This window comes from Passer domesticus, chromosome 5 (assembly GCF_036417665.1).
Source record: "Passer domesticus isolate bPasDom1 chromosome 5, bPasDom1.hap1, whole genome shotgun sequence".
NCBI lineage: Eukaryota > Metazoa > Chordata > Aves > Passeriformes > Passeridae > Passer > Passer domesticus.
Genome location: NC_087478.1, coordinates 75,054,507 through 75,071,721, shown reverse-complemented (window position 1 = coordinate 75,071,721; position 17,215 = coordinate 75,054,507). Strand labels below are relative to the sequence as shown.

The 17,215-nt window shown below is 42.9% G+C and overlaps 1 protein-coding gene and 1 long non-coding RNA gene across 5 annotated transcripts in view; one reads left to right on the top strand and one right to left on the bottom strand.

Annotated features, from left to right (window-relative positions):
- ETV6 (ETS variant transcription factor 6) overlaps positions 1–17,215 on the top strand; it is a 126,600-nt gene that overhangs the window by 94,060 nt on the left and 15,325 nt on the right. For all 4 annotated transcript variants that reach the window (XM_064421107.1, XM_064421106.1, XM_064421109.1 and 1 more), the window contains exons 3-5: positions 4,265–4,429; positions 7,357–7,491; positions 12,005–12,547. In XM_064421107.1, coding sequence (XP_064277177.1) covers positions 4,265–4,429; positions 7,357–7,491; positions 12,005–12,547 — 843 coding nt within the window. The remainder of the gene's footprint in view (positions 1–4,264; positions 4,430–7,356; positions 7,492–12,004; positions 12,548–17,215) is intronic.
- LOC135301008 (uncharacterized) lies at positions 2,249–15,880 on the bottom strand. Its single transcript, XR_010362764.1, has 3 exons — positions 15,823–15,880; positions 3,906–3,996; positions 2,249–2,288 (listed from the first exon to the last, which is right to left on the bottom strand). It is a non-coding gene; the product is annotated as an uncharacterized LOC135301008 (long non-coding RNA).

Here is a 17,215-nt window from a genome sequence, read left to right as displayed (position 1 = left end):
AGGGGTTGCTGAGTGCAAGTGCTTTGCAAGATTTAAGGTTGGCTACATCTGTTCAAAAAACAAGTCTGTGGTCAGGTGAAAATATTGCTGGCTGTGTAGTTCTAAGTGCAAAGGTGATACTGTCTGAGCAGGGCACTCTGTTTTCCCATCTCAAAGCCTGACCATGCTTCAGTTTCCTGAGGGGCTCTCTGTTGAAGTGAACTCTTCAGAGACCATCAGCCTAAACTGTCCAACAGACCAGTACATTCCTGTTTGTGCCCATGTCTGCTGGTGCTTAACAGGTTTACTGGCTACTTCAAAGTGTAAATTAACCCATCAGTCCCTCTCCATTGCACTTTGCTTTGCTGCTTGAGAATAGAAGGGAGCAAAGAGTGGATTTCTTCTGCACTCGGGATGGTTACCAGCTTGTGCCCTGCAGTGTGAGAATTGATTGTCCTCGTCATTTATAAGGTCACCAGAGTAGCAGGTGTTAGAACCAGGGCTTCAGGTGAGGAGTATGCTGCAGAAGTAGATAATCCATTAAGACACCAGTGCATCAGCCTGCAGTGTTAGAAAGGTGAGCACGGATTTTGCTTCCTGTTTAATGCATGTAAAGCTGTCAGTTTATAAACATGTCAGTCAATTACTGTATTTACTCTGCTGGAGGTGGTGCTTGGAAACTGACAGAAGACAGAGAATACGCTGGATGTCATAGAGCCAGATTTTGATGGTTTGCTTGGTTTTGTCTAACCTGTTTTCAGCTATTGAGTTCAAGAAGTTTTTGTTGTTGTTTATTTTTGTACTACACAGATAGGGAGACCATGATGGGGACAGCTTGCCAGATTTCAAGCAGAGGCGCAAAGGCAGAGATGGGAGCACAGCCAGGTCTGACTCTTAGGTCAGAATTCACCCTGGGAAGTCCATGTCCACCAAGAGGGCAGGCTGGGACAAAGGCAGCATCCCCCATGTCTGATCTGCACCTAGTGAAAGCAGCAAAAATTTCACACTGATTTCAGCAGTCAGTTCAACAGGCAAAACTCTGCCCTCATTTTGCAACACAGCTCTTGTTTTCCTGACTTTATTCTCCTTGGTAAATATCTTTGTTAGTTAAAGACAGTGCTGTTAGCTTCTGCAGAGAATAAAACCAGAGAGATAAAAAGAGCCCATTTTCCTCCACTGTGGGCATGACAATAAAAGAAGATGGAGAGAGGAAAATAAGAAACAGCATCCAAAGAAGAAAAATAGTATAAGTGGGATTAGGTTTTCTTCCATGGACAGTACAGGGAAGCATTTTCATTACCTACTGATAGCAGTTTACACTGTGCTGTAAAATCCCTTCAGCTGCAAAGCCAACCATCTCATGACCTTGTTTTCACAAAACCAAGTACTTCTTCTTAAGAAGGGTCAAAGAAGGTGGCATTCAAGTTTAGTAGATGCTGTACTGCTCATAAAAGAATTGGTTTTTGAATGACAGTTTCTGAAGCACTTTTTAGCAACACTGCTGTGCACCCCTAGAAAAGCCTCCTGTGAGTGAACTGGTTCAGCCTCACAAAACAAATGGGCATGTGGTGGGGGCATGTTTTTTTGAGAAACTAACTTCCCAGGAAAGCAGCAGGGCAGGAAGGGAGGGAAGTGAGAGAATAAGAAATCCATCTAGGGAAAAGCAGTTTACTTATTTTATGGCACCTTATGTTTTCCAAACACAATGTAAGTATTTTAATTATGGGATCACCCCAGGGGTGGAGTGATGTGGCACATCCACCCACTCAGTTTAGCCACAGCCAAACTGAATTAGACTGGCTGCTTGCTGATTCTCAGTAATTTCAAGCCAAGTGGTCCTAGGTCATATTACTTTGGGGCTTTTCTCACAAGTTTCAGAGGTGCTACTGAAACCCAGCAGAGACCTCATTTGCAGTGTGAAGTGTTGGGTCTGTTTCAGAGCTGCCAGCACAGCTCATGGGGTTTGTCCCAGTCTGTGTAACTTATTTGGCTGTTCTGGGTCTAGCACTCATCAGTCTAAAGCTTCCTTTGGACACGGTACTTTTGTACTAATTGAACAGAAGGCAAAAATGTACTGTCACCTGCAGGTGGGAAGTGTTGATCTGTGTTTGTACAGGGAGTCATTTATTTATTACAGTGTTATCTATAAGGGAGCACGCACCTCATGTTGAAGTTATGGTACAACTCAGTCCTTGTCAGCCTGATTTTCACAGTGATGTTCTCTTTTGTTTAATGCCTCATCAGGTGAAGTACACATCAGAAGGCCAGTTAGATTTATGCACTGCAGTTCTCCTTTGGGCAATTTATTGCTTGCATGGCATGGCAAAGAGGGAGGCAAAAGAAATCACATAAAAGCATTTCAAGCACTTCTCAGATGCTCTTGTAAAACCCTTTCATATGTTGTGGTCTGCCTGCATCATGTCTCACCTTTCTCTTTTAGCTACAGCAATAGCCTGGGGTCTGGAGCATATTTTCTGCAGGAATAGCCCTTTATTCAGCAGAAGATGAACCTCACTCTGGCATTTTAGGTGACAGTTTCCATGTCTCTGAGAAAATCTACACCTCACCCTAGTCTCTTCAAAAATAAAGGTCCTGCAGAAAACTCTGACCTCAATAAGCAGACCCTAATTCATAGGGGGAAGAGAGTTTGCTTCGTAAATAATTAAAGGCTACTACTTGTTTCTGTAGTACAATAGTATGCTACAGTTGAAAGCTAATGGAAATTCTTGCTATGGCCATGCAGGCATCCCTTCCTTAGGTCAACTCTGACCCTTTCTCAGGCACAATCTCAATTCCTCTTCTACAGAGATTCAGTTCTGTATGCAGCTGTGGCTCTGGGACTTTCCAAAGCTGTTGTCTGGGAATCTGGCAAAGCAGTGAATGCAATTCACTTCATGTTACCTCTTGCTAAAACAGAAATAAAAGGGTTGCCTATCTGTTAAAGAAGTAAAAACCAAACCAAAACAAGAGTGGTACAACTCTCTCAGGCTTCTTTTAGTGCTTGGTAGGAGGAGGGTAATCAGATCTCAGAGAATGGTGTGCCAGGAAGGAAATTTCTTCCCATGTGCAGCGTACAATCAGCCAGGTGCAGTATAAGGAAGGGAGGTTCGTCTTCCTCTGAAGCACAAGGTATTGGCTCCTGCCAGAGGCTGTGTACCAGAGATCTGATCAGATATGGCAAATTTTATGTTCCTATGCACAGTGGGTAAGCTTTGTAGCAAGTCAAACAATGAGTCATCTCACGAGGGGGAAAGGAAAATAAAGCTTTTATCGCCCATTGGGTTGGAGATAATCTCTCTACTTGGGTATAAACAGCTCTTCACCACGCTGCCTTCTCTCCAGGGGAAGGAAGCTATTTTAAATTTGTGTGTAGAACAGATACTGAATTGTCATACCTCCCAAGCTTCTCTGCCTGGGCCCAATAAAGATAGCAGGCAAAATGTCTGTGATGGTAATGTGGTTGGGCCTCTGTGAGTAAACACAATAGCCTAGGCTGTATAAACTGTCCCCAAACCAAATACCCCTGCTATTTTACTGAAAAATGGTATACCCTCTTACCTAATGGACCTAGTTACATTGGTAATTTTTGATTGCTGTACAGGAAGCACAGGCTAAGGCAGTGCCAAAGGTGGCACAATCTTGGCTCTGGCTTTCCTCTCCAGTGTGGGAATGGCACCTGCTCACGTAATGGCACCTGGAGGAGGGGTGGGCCTGTGTGAATACACCTCTCTCAACAATACGTGTGCTGATAATCACACTGTTACAGGGGCTGTATTTAGGCTGCCCTTCCTTATAGACCCCACCCCAGCCACCTGGAGAGAAGCCATGGCTGTCTTGCATTTGACAACTTTTCATTGTTCTTGATCCATGAATGTACAAGGGGTGTGAAGAGAGAGCACAGCTCTCTTCTGTGAAAGGATACACACCAAGGATAGATGGCACCAAGGACTTCTCCTGCTGCTTGCTCTGCACATCTGAAGGAGCATGTGAAAGAAAATCCTTTTGCACAGTGGAAACCTGGAATGAAATAATGTCCTATGAGCTTTCTTCAGGCTTTTGAGTCAGTTCTTGGTTCTCAGTATGTCACAGATAAACCAAAATGCCAAAGTATTTCGCAGTCCAGTGCTTAGAGTAATCCTGTACCAACATGACATTGCACTCCTGCCCTCTCCCCTGAGAACTCTGTAGGGTGTGCTGTGGGGAAAGGGGGGATTCAGTGATGTGTGCCTGTGTTCCTGTGCCTTGTGTCAGTTTGGTAACAGAGCTGTGGTCTCTTTCTGGCCAGGTCTGCAGCCGGTTTACTGGAGCAGGGAGGATGTGGCGCAGTGGCTCCGCTGGGCAGAGAAGGAGTTTTCCTTGAGGCCCATTGAGAGCAACACCTTCGAGATGAACGGCAAAGCCCTGCTGCTCCTGACCAAAGAGGACTTTCGATACAGGTCCCCTCATTCAGGTGAGGATTGTTTACAGAAGCTGTGATTGCATAGAGAGAGGAAGCTGCAACAAAAGCTGAAGAGGGTCGGAGGAGGAAATGGTCACCTTTGCTGAGGTGGACTGGGAAAGGCAGGGTAAAGGGAGGACAGAGACACTTGTATGAGGCAAGGACGAAAAGAACAAAGAAAGAAGGAAATCCTGATACACCTGAGTTGTAGGCATATTTGAATGCAAATTCAAACCCAAACATCCAACCTGTTTATAGTTAAAACTCCCTGCAGAGCTCGGAGAAGGCAAGCTGCTCTGGCAGCATTTTATGACTTGCAGCTCTTCCCTGTAAAGGCGTATCTGTTCACAGACCCAACTACAGCAGCAAGTCAATCAAGTGCTCCAGCCTCTTTAAGCAGCCCCTATTAGCATTTTGCCTTCCAGTTGTCTTGGCTGAGGTGATGCTAAAAGTGTCTGCAAAACTCCTTCCTTGGGGACTTTGCCTCTATTTACCAGCCCCTGTGGGTTTTGCTTTACCATATTCTCACACGTGCTGGGGTCCAGCCCTCAGCACAGCACACACAGGTGTGTGAATCAGTCTGCCTATTGCTCAAATTATGTCTTCATTTACTCACAAAGGAGATTCAGAAATGTGTGTTGCCTGCCTGTATTTGTATCCCCTGTGGTCTGTCTGCTCCAGTTATACAGACAGAGTAAGCCTCTGCCCTCCTTTGTCAGGGATGTTTAAATATGAGTTGTGAGCTTTGTTTTTTGTGACCACATGAGGTACTCCTGTTAAATATAAAGGCTTGCACTTCAATCACTCTAGGTGATTAAAGAGCTTGGACCAAGTGGTGACAGAATTGCTGTGAGGAGGCTTCCAGTACAAGGCTCAGAGGGTGCAGGAGTACAGCTGGTGCTGCTGGGATCCAGCTGATAATCAAGCTGTGGGTCTGATTCTGCACCAACCTGCTTGGCCACTCTCCACAGCCATCCTCCTGCAGAATCTGCCTCACAAACTGTTGCTTGTGTTTAATGTATGTACAGTTTTTTAAGCATGTGCTTTAAATCCAGGATTAATTTTGTATGGAAGAAGAGCCCAAACATTAATGTCTGTTGCCACTGTAATACATTAGTGAAAACTAATGCCTAGAAATGTCTCCTTTTTTTAAAATTTTTTTTAAATTCTGGTACACCACTTTGAGTGTAAAAATTAGCCCTGCTTGAAGCAAAAGGAGTGTTGAAAGCAGGGATGTGGGCAAGGACTGCAAGGGACACCTTTATGTACGTTGTCTGCAACTCCCCTTCCTGCCTGCAAGTTATGTTCCTATTCTTCCCCTTGTGTGCTGTGAGGGCACTTGAAATAAGCAGGATTAAAAATGTTTCTAGGCTGGAAATAGAGTGTTCCCAGAGAAGAGCCTTTGACTTGCAAAATCTCACTTTATTCAGAAGGTTAAGCTGAATTTGGAACGAAATAACCCAGCTAAAGGCCTCCTCCCTTGCATTTTGTCTCTTCCTTCCCTCCAGGTATTCCCCACTGATAATAAACCTTGTGGAGGTTATCTGAGTCAGTCCCTGAAGGCTGAGATAACTGTAGGTAAAGGGACATTAGCTCAGCATTTCCCAGAATTAACTGTACGTGAAATTTAAGAACTGTGAAATAATGTTTGCCACAGAGGCATTAAGTTTTTCCAGACTGAGGCCACACGAAAGCTGTATCATTTCCCCTCACAGTTAAAGCAGGAGAAGGGCATCACTCCCACAGTCTTGCCAAGAAAGGAGCTCACATCCCCAACACTGTTCTGCCCAGGGAAGGGAGGGAGTACAAAACAGTTTTCACCATCTAAACATTGCTGCATCTGGGTGATACAGAAGTTTCAGCTATTTCATTAGGTTAAAAAAACCCCAAAAACAACCCAAAAACGCAGACAGCTTTATGGATGTTTTCACTGGTCTGTCCAGCCAATCAAAAGAGGTACAAATTTGCTGCCTTATTGCTCCGAGTGTTACAGCACTAGTTATTTATGATTATGCCACTGTTGCATTCAGTGATGGAAATTATGTGGTAAAATCAGTTTTTAGACTTTCATGTAACTGGGTGCTCAAGGCTTTGTTTTTAATTAGGTGTTCAGATATTGCAATCACCTTTTAAAAATGCCCTAAAGTCACTGCTGAGACAGTAAAAGCAGCCTAGATATTACAAATAAAGGAAGCTGAACTGTGGAAAGCAGTATGGCTATAACTGTTTCACAGTGAGAAACTCAAGTTGCCCACAAATTACAATATTGGCAATTTACAGAGACACGGGACAAATGATACAATCTCATAGAAACTACTCAAACTAAACTATTAAAAAAAACCCATGTTTGAGAAAACTCACTGAAAACCTAAGGTTTCTTAAGTGAAATTTCACTAACTTGGTTTTCAGATAATATGTAATTGTTGCAGCCTGTTCCTCTGTAATATGAGCAGTGACAAACAAAAGAGTTGGCAGAATGAAAAGCCAAGAGACTTCCTACCCTGTGATGCACAATTTCACTTTGAAATGCGCAACCAGTTACACCAGACCAAATGCAAAAGTACCTTATGTGCTTGGTGTAGATGTTGGAATAAGGTCACCAATACAAGATGAAATTTATAAAAGGCACAAAATAAGCAGTTAGTCCACTGGTCTCCTGGATATTGTGGTGTTATGTTCCATTAAGGAAGGATACAGCAATTATGGTGCCAGGGAATGTTGTTCTGTGTTGCCACAGTCACACTCAGAGGTGTGATGTTGCCTTTTTTCCTTTCTGAGGAGAACTTTGCATAGCAGTGAAATGCAGGATTTTACTGCTAGCATTTTTGGGTCTGAAAATAGCAGCCAGGAGCCATGAATTCATGCATCAGATGGCTAAATGAGTTTTCTCATCAGTTATTTACATGTTCATTTCCTTTTTCCTGCTGTTTGTCTTTCAGGTGATGTTTTGTATGAGCTCCTTCAGCATATCCTGAAGCAAAGGAAAGCTCGTATGCTCTTCACACCCTTCTTCCACCCTGGGAACTCTATCCATGCTCAGCCAGAGGTCATATTGCACCAGAATCATGATGAAGGTAACTCTGTCTCATTCTTACAGGAGTTGCCATTACAGAGGCGAGTAGGAATTATGTCATTTTCTTGCTCCAGAGTTACTTAAATAGAGCTGCTCTCCTCTCTCTGTCTCCATAGCTTTGGAACAATCAAATGGTCTAGTGAGTCAACAAGCCCTTCTCCATTTATCTTCTATTATTTTGTTCTGTTTCCAAAGCACCTTTAAAAGCTATGTCAGATACAGATTAAAAAGCAGAGCATTTTATTGACCCTATTGATTCATTTTTCCTCACACCCAGTTAGGTAGACAAAGCTACTCTGTGGACTTTTAGTATCCTGGAGATGCAGCTAAATGCAGTTGTTGGCAGAGCACGGGAGGGCAGCCTCAGAGGGGAATATCCAGCTCCCAGTCACTTCAGCTGGCAGTCTGTCAGAGCACCATGCCAGAGTTCTGGCTCTGAGCCCATCACATTGCTCAGCTGCTGGGCTGGTTGAGCAATTTCTGGTGTGAGAGAAGTGGGCTTCTGCAGGTTTTCTCTCATTTTTACTATCACAAGTACTTCCTTAGGTCTAGTAGTGTGCTCACATACCATGACTATCAGAGGTGATGAAAAAAGAATAGTTAAGTTTGTGGAATTGCATATTTGGGCTTCTTCTACTATTGTTGGAAGTGTGCTTCTTTTCACTGGAAAATTGAGATTTTAATTCTTTAAAAATACAAATACTGGAAGTACTTCTTGGATTTCTTGGGTATATCATAGAAAAATATAAAACTTAAGCTTTTTCAGAGGTCTTTTCCACAAAAGCATCAGGCAGAACTAAATTTTTTCAATTAAAAATGAATTAAATTTTGAATCAAAAAATCTAAGAAAAAGTAGTGTTGCTCCTTTTTTGAGTAAACAGGAGAAGAGAATATAAGCGAGTTAGGATGTCACCCTGGCCTCTGCTAACTGGAGAAAAGGTGTGCTTATTCTATTTGATATGAATCTCTTTCAAGATTCAACGTGGGATTGCAAGAGAAGATTCAGGGGTGCTGTCAGACCTGTACAAGTTGCCTGTGGCCAGTCTGAGGTATCCAGAGTCAAAAGGCACCAGCAAAACCCTGAGACTAAGCCAACAGCAGGACAGCAGCAGGTGGAAGAAGGACACTCCAAAGTGTTTCCACACAGCTGTGTAAATATTGCAGGTTAGCTGAGGTTCAGTTGGCAGAGCTGTGCAAGAGACTGTTGCCCACTGTATTCAGACCATTAGTAAAATCTTTTCCTCAAGCTTGGCCTTCACCCATGAGTGTTCCCATTCTAAATTTCAAACAGAAATACTAGCTGCTCTCTCAGACATTCCTGCATTTAACATATGGAGCAACTTTGACCAGAGAGGATTTCACAGGGATGATCAGTTGGCCTTTCATGCGTCATTTAAAAAATATGTCTTTTACAATCTAGTGATTAAGAAACAACTTAGATTTCTTCCTTACAATACTCTGGCTGCTGCTAGCAGCACTGCTTTTCTTACAGAACTCTGTGCTATTACTTAAAACTTCTCTTTGTAATGACAAAAATTAGTTCTTGGTTTGATGTGAGAAGAACTTCAAAATAAGCAAAAGAAACTACAGCTTGCCTGCCAGAAGACTGTGCAATCAAAAAATCTCTGTGCCAAAAATTTACAGGCAGGTGAATTTGTTTATTTTGACATTACTTCTTCCTCCTGTTTCACTAAGTCACTTGGGAGAAACTATCACAATTGAGTTTTCATTTTGCCTCAGCAAAATACAACTTAAAAAAGGAGAATGAGTACGAGGAGCAGAACTTAACCCAGGCTAACTCACAGACTGTGACATTGGGGACAGATTTTACCCTGGCCCCATTTTGAGTGGTTAAACTTCACAGGTGATGTGTCTTTATTACAATCTCTCTTTACTCCACTGATATTTTCCATTTTCTGGCTCTTTTGCCTGTTTCCTAATGGATTATACTTATGATCCTGCTTTTAAATGCTTTCCCTCTAGTGGTTTCTTACTAGGCTTAAACAAAGGGGGTTTGGCTGTTAGAAATCAATTGACTGCAGTTCAGGATATTGGCTTGGAATGGTCTCTGTCCCTGCAGAGGGATGAGCAATGGAAAGTGAATTACCTTCATCTCCAGTGGTCCTTATGACAGAGCTCTGAGTCACTGGATGGGATGCCATGCAGGAAGCTTACAGTGTCATTCTCTGCACTTCTTCCATGGGTGAGCAGAGAGTGCCAATCTTTGGGACTGTCATGCCAGCAATTGCTCACTCCCAGAGTAAGTGCAGCCCCACCCATCCCTGTATGGATAGGTCAGCAAATTTCCTGGGAGGTGGATTTTCTTTCACAGCTTTGTCTTCAAGAAAAGAGTGTTGCTCATTTGGAATGAAGATCCAGAGTGAATCTAGTGCTGCCTGAAATTATATACCATATGTGCTCAACTTACAACCACCAGATGTGCCAAGGAATGAATGTGATGAGGATTTTATTCTGTCAGGGTCATTTGTAGCAATCCTGCTTAGAGCTGAGTTGGAATTGTTTTATGGCAAACAGCATCTTTGGCCATGAGGGGATTCTTTTGTTAAGTACTTCAGGAAAAAGATCTTGAAGGAAAGTGAACCATTAGTGTGTATCTATTTGTGGTGTTTCCTCTTCCTGCTTTTGCAGGAGTTCCTTGGCAGAGACCAAGGAACTTTCTGTCCTCTCTGTCCAGGTTCAGTATCACCATGGTTTGGAAGCAGACAGGTAGGAACACCTCTGTTTGGATTTTGTCAGAGCCAGCTGATGTTTTCAGAGAGCTTGCTGAAAAGCACACCTTTCTACTTTAAAGTTAGTTGCTTCCTCCAGCCAAGACATTAAATAAATAGGAGAAACAACACAATATTATGGTCTGTATTTACAGGCGAAGAATGAGCACAGTGCATTTGAATGTACAGTGATGGGGGTGGATGGTCTCTAGACGATAGGACACTGAATAAAATTTGGGAGTTGATTTTCTTTCTATTGTGGCAAAAAAAGGGGACTTTAAGGACAGGCACAGAGGGTAGGTACAGTTGTAAATTTTTCCTCTTTGATCTTCATTTGGGCTGTCCCACATTTGCTGGCCAGGTTGTATTTAAAACTGTTTGGGTTTAAGCAAGAACAATATATAGCTCTGGAGTTTCATGTCCTCTGTTCCACTGTGAGTGTCTTGAATAGCCCTAAAAATGCATTTTTCTTGTCTGGGACCACAGGTGTGTTTAATAAGTATTCTAGAGCAATGTAGGTTCTGCCTAAAATTCCAGGTTTTCCTGTAGACTTCAGTGTTCTTGTACAGATGCTATGTCACTGCCTGGCACTACAGTGCCATTTTCTCAGGACTTGAGCTTTTCCTGTTCAAGCCTTTCCCTGGGTATGTGCTGATCCAACTCCTGATGCCTGCCTGGGTTCCAGAGCAGCAGGAGCCCTTTAGTCTTCACCTCAGCAGGGTTTTCAGACAGTTGTCACTGCCTTGGCAAGAGAGCAAGAGAATCATTTCATATTCAGAGAAAATGGAGTGAACAAACAGGCAGCCTCCAATAGGCAGCTGCTTGTTTCAGTTGTTGACACGTACCCAGAAGTTTCCTTCTCTTATCACCCAAGGCTTTCAACAAACAGCACTGAAATTTGATCTTTGTTTTTTCTGATAAAAACCTGTTAGTCACTGTAGCTCTGCTGGTACTTTCCTCTTTGTCAGTAGTTTCCCAAGTCAAAATTGATGGCCTTAGCTAACCTGAAAGTTTGCGCTGGCAAAAATTTTAATTTTGTGAGAGGTGTTAGTGATTTATCTCCCTACTACTGTTAAGCATCACAGCTGGGAAAGTGAGTCCATGCTAGAAATCCTCCTGCTGAAGACATGTAAGTGCTTATATGGGGCAATCCATCAGAAGACACTACAGACTAAAGAAAAGAAGATGACAATGTCCTTATGAAGATGTAACATGCTCTTAAAATTAAGGCAGGGATAAAATATAGGGTTTCATGAAGAGCTTCCTACCAGTAGGGTTTTTTTAAACACCCCAGTTCATATTTCAGACTGAGTTATTCTCTACCTTGACCTAAGCCTGTACCATCTAAAATTTAATACCCAGTATTTTTCTGGAGACATTTTCCCTTTTTTTCTTTCCCTTCTACCTTAAAGTGCTCATCATGGTAGTAAGAGGAATGACACAGAGAGATATTAATGCAGGAGAAAAACTTCAAAAAAATTGTGCAGAAACACAGTACAGCTAAATCAGAGCTTACTTTTTTCACAGGTGTTCAGTCAGCTCCTCAAAATGGAATTTCTCTTAGTGTGTTTCCCAAGGAACTGTTTTTACATGGTGGTGGAGGGAGATTGTTTTCACTGTTTTCATTCTGTGTAGAAATAATAACTATCTGCATTTATGCAGAACTTTACTGGGCATCTGTAGGTCACACAAATAAAAACCATTTGCAAGCTGTCAGCAGTAGATCCTATACCTCGATCACAATATAGACAATCTGTATTTGGGGCACTCTTTTTTTCTCCACAGATAGCTTTGTGCAGAGACCTTCGAGGCCCTCTGCAGAAGCAGTCCACCACAACCCCCCAACCATTGAACTGTTGCATCGCTCGCGGTCACCCATCACCAACAACCACCGTCCATCGCCAGACCCCGACCAGCGGCCGCTGAAGTCCCCCATGGACAGCACCCTCCGTCACCTGTCCCCGGCCGACAGGATGCCAGGGACAAGGCACCAGCATGAGAACAGCCAGCAGGAGCCCTATCCTCTCTCAGTGTCCCCAGTAGAAAACAACCACTGCCCGCCTCATTCCGAGGTGCTCCAGAAGCCCTCCAGCCCGCGCCAGGAGAACACCAGGGTCATCCAGCTGATGCCCAGCCCTATCATGCATCCTTTGATACTGAACCCCAGGCACTCCGATTTCAAACCACCGAGGTTGTCTGACGATGGGCTGCACAGGGACATCAAGCCCATCAACCTGTCCCACCGAGAAGAGTTAGCTTATATGAACCACATCATGGTGTCTGTCTCCCCTCCCGAGGACCACGCGATGCCGATCGGCAGGATAGCAGGTAAGGGACATTCTGTAGGCTACACCAAAGCTGCTCTTCATTCATAACTAACCATGCTTCGTTTTAAGGGTTTCTTCTTTCCTTCTGCTACTCGGTGACATCAGGAGTTTACTGGCATTGTGCAAGTTTCACTACATCTGTGGCTTAGGCAGTGCAATATTAATAAATGAGTTTCATGACAGGTAAGCAGAGGTGCAGAATGACTTGCCTGTGACCACAGAACGTGTAATTGCTATTGAAACATTTGCATCCTGACACTCAGTACCTCTCCACCCCCTAGCAATCCATTCATTTCCCAAGATACCTATCTCTGAAGCCTTGTTCTGCAAAGAGAGAGTTTTCCAAGAGTTCCATTCACATTAGTGTCCAATCCTACGGAAATGAAGACACATTCTGTCAATGGCCTTTGAAATAATGCAGTGTGAAGCCCATTATGAAGCTGGCAGGACTAATGAAATACCACCTCAGAGTCCTACTTCATAGCCTTTCCTGGGCCTCTCACAGCAGGATTGTCCCTTTTTACAGAAACGAGGTTGGCTTTGTCCCACACAAACCACAGGCATTGTCTCACTTTTGTTATCGTAAATAACTGACATCACAGCAGCTGAATCAGGAAGCTGAGGTTACAGAAAATGTTTCTTGTACTCCAAAGGGAACTGTAAATAGGGAGAGGGGGAAGAGGAATCCAACCACTTCAGAAATACGCTGAATGCCCCAGTAACCAATTTCTTTTGGGAGATGTAAATACACACCACACCCAGAAAGATTCCATGCAGTTGTGTCAGCAGTGACCTGATGTGATCCCCAGCTCCTGTGAGGTATTACACATGTCCACAGAGCTACAAACACCTTGTTCTTTTTTGTCCTTACATGCCTTAAATTTGTTACAGATGTGGTGCTGCCTCAGCTTTAATGAGGAAGATTTTCTGTTTTCTTAAGATTTGCCACTTCAAATTCCAAAGATACAAATCGTACTATCTAGTCAAGATCAAGCACAGCAAGGACCATGCTAACAGAAAGATGAGTTACAGAAATTAATCCTCTGACATTTTTGCCAGGCTGACATTTGTCTCTCTCCTTTTGATTTTTATTACCCACAAAATTCTCAGGAAGTTAATAAAGTTATGGCAGAGAAAATACCCTACTGGAGGCATCACTGGAGATTTCCTTCCCAGAAAGTGTTGTTGGGAGATCAAGGCAGTTAATTTTTATTTTCCAGAAATAATAAGAATAAACCCTAGTCTTAAATAAATGTAAGAAAAAATATGAAGAGAAAGTGGTAATTTTTTTCTTTACTCTTAGGAATTTTCTTACGTAGCTGGGAATCTTTGGTTTCTGCACGTTGTGCAGTGGGTCCAGTGACACCAGCCCCAGTAATTCCCGTGTCCTTTCTATCCCTATGTTGTTTGCAGGGCAACAGAGCCCAAGCCCTTGGAAATTTGGGCCTAACACAGTTGCTTGGCAAGTATGTGTAGCCATGAAAAATGTTATCCAAAGGCCAAACCTGCAGACTTAGGTGCTTTCACTGCAGGCCCATGTTTTGGCTTAGACCCACAAGCAAGGGTGGCATACCTGAAATAGCTGGTGAATTATTTAATGCCAGAAAAACCTGGAGTGTGTTCAAGTATTTGGTTCAGATGAGGGCAGTGTTTTATGGCCCAGGGTTGGGGAATTACAGAGCTCATGGTTAGATTGATTAGATTTCTGCTGATAAATTGGCCAATGTACTTCCATCAGTGCACAAGTGCTTTAATTGTAAAAGCTCACGTGCCTCATTTGCTGTACAGGCACAAGCTACTGCTTCTCTGGTTGGATTGAAATGGCCCCTGAACTGTAGAGACACCCTCTAAAGAGCTCACAGCTAATTTAAAGGTGATACAAACTGGATTACTACCAAGCATTTAGACAGCCCATGCTTCATGCCTGAAGGCAACTTCACTGGAGCTGTTGAATTCAATAGCAGCATACTTAGGCCCCCTAGAAAGAAAGTAGCTTTCTATCTTATTCCCACCCATCTCTGCTCTTGCCAATAAGTGTTTTATTTTTTACGTCATCATAAATGTATTTTTCATTTCACCTTTACTGCCAGAGTTGGCATGGAGGTGCTTGACCAACCATGCTTGCCACTTCAGTGTGAGAGAGACCAGGAAAGGTGTGAGACGTGGCTCTTAAACTGCAAATGTACATCAATGCAGATATATTCTTTAAAGGGGCTTTTTAGGAATCACTGGCATTACTTCCATTTTCTTGATGAGGATGACTGATGGGTTGGGCAATGAAAAGATTTACCAATAGTCCAATGCCAGAGCTAAGTACTCAGCTGTTTACCCTGGTGAGAAGAGCCTTGACTTCCTATGGCTTCACCACTTGCATGCAGGGGATTTTCAGGGGAGGTAGTGATGAGAAGCTGCTAGGGAAGCCTGGTAGGCTGCTGACTAAAACCCTAGGTTGTGCTCCAGAACATCTTCTGTTCCCAGCTCAGATGTTTTATATTGTAGAAAAATTTTCCCTGGCCTTAAGACATCTAACAGCCTCATGAATCCGTTTACTTGTAGATGGAATGTGTTTTTAAATGCAGCATGCAATTAGTTGGTGCTCAGAAAGAAAATAATGTTTTTGCTTGCTGCTATACACAAATACTCTTTTCAGGAGGTCAGTCAATAAAGCTCTGACTTTCTGTCAGACAAAATAATGACCTCTACTCACTGGCTGACTAATATTTCCTACCTTTTTATGTAATACCATTTTTCAAAATATTAATTTTACTGGTAAAGCACTTTCCCTTTTACAGCAAAGGATTTCAAGTTGAAGGTCTTATTATCTTTTCATCTAAGGCCATTTAACACTTTTCTAGCAAAGCCGGAGGCATAAAGTATCTTTATATTACTCATTAAGGTCACATATATTATTCATTATTGGCTAGAGTTGATTTTGAAAATTGTGGTTAGCTATCTTCTCAACACAATATGCACAAGTCTTTTGCATAACTTTGTCAGAACTGGAGGACATCATGTTGAGATGACCAAGAAGCAGGTTTGCATCCCCTGTGAATACACCAGGGAAAGGATAAACTAAGAAACTCAGACATCAGCAGTCATCTAGTCAACAGCATGTGAAAATATGAAAAATATTAAAAACTCCCCTCAAAAGGGGAGTTCAGCAGAGCAGCATAAGAGAGAGTTTTCTCTACTAGAACTGCTAATTCAAAGCAGCAGCACTTACGGTAGTCAAGGCCTAACTTGGGCTCTAGCAAGCAGGTATTCTATATGGCTTACTTTTTTTAAGTAGTCAATCTTGGTTCCCCACAAACTGTCTCCAAGGATATCTCTGCCTGTGGGGTGAAAATAGATACCTTTGATACCTTTCTCTCTCTCTCTCTCTCTCTCTCCCTCTCTCCATTTTTTTTTAAACACAATTGCAGTTTAAATCAAGAGGGGCACCTCAAATTAGCCTTTCTGCGGACTGGAAATTCTACTCCCCATGAACCTCAGATTGCAAAGGTTTTGTTATCAAGGATTTTAGGCCTTTGATATCTTGTAAAAGGTACTTCCCTAAGGTGCAAGAGGCAGTTATGGGACTATCCAACTATAACAGGGTTGGTTTCATCTTAACCTTTATCACATAGAGGTTGTCTTAGAAACATCCAGATTAAGCTAATGACATGGTGGTATTTACCTCACTTTTGATTCAGTCACTTAAAACTCACTCATACAATTCTGGATATTTCTTGTGAGGGGGAATATGTTGCTGAGCAGGTCCCTGAGATTTCCAGCTCCCAATGTCTTTTTCTGTACCAGCTCTGGGACTGAAGACTTGTTCACTAGTCCACAGCATGCTGAAATCTAAAGGCAGTTGAGTCCTGTGCCTAGTGTTATCTATTGGCCTCTTATCAGCTGGGTAACCTTAGCAACTGGGCTGTATGTGACTTTATGAGCTGCTGGGTTTGTTTCTTCCCCTTCAGGATTCTGAGGAAAAGCCAGGCAATGTTTAAACTGTTGGGAGGCACATTGTCTGCCACTGTATTGGTTAGGCCCATAAAGCCATCGAGTGTTGTTGGAATGAGGATAGACAGGGTTCTTACCCTGCTGAAGTCGTGACAGAGGGCTGCTTCCAGCCTTGCTCCTGGTTCACCTCAACCTCTCAGTGTGCCACACATCCTGAGAGTACAGGGGTGTAGCAGGAGCCCCATGGATCTGTGGCAAGGTGTGTGTAAGTGCCATCTCAATAAAAACAGCCTGATGGCCGAAACCAGAAATGCAGTCCATGGTAAGAGCACATCAGCTATGAATGACTCACACTGCTGAAATCTACAGAACAGCACTTGGGATGGGCGTAGGCTCCGAGCATGGGGAGGTCTTCCAAAGGGGTTTCATTGTTTTGTGTGGGGACAGAGATTGGAGGGGGAGCAGAATCATGGATTCTCCTCCTTTGTTTGAAAAAATTATTTGTGTGGGAGGGGAAAAGACAGGAGGGGACACTGGAATACCCTTTTCACAAATACAGCACTTCTAAAAATTGCAAATCAACTGGTACTTTTTTTCTGTTTATACTCTGGAGTTGGACTGGAAAGCTTTTAAATTAGGATAAGAAAAAGCTGACTGAGCTGTCAGATTTGTAACAATAGATATTTAGAGTTTAAACATCAAAAGACACCAAACTTCAAACCAC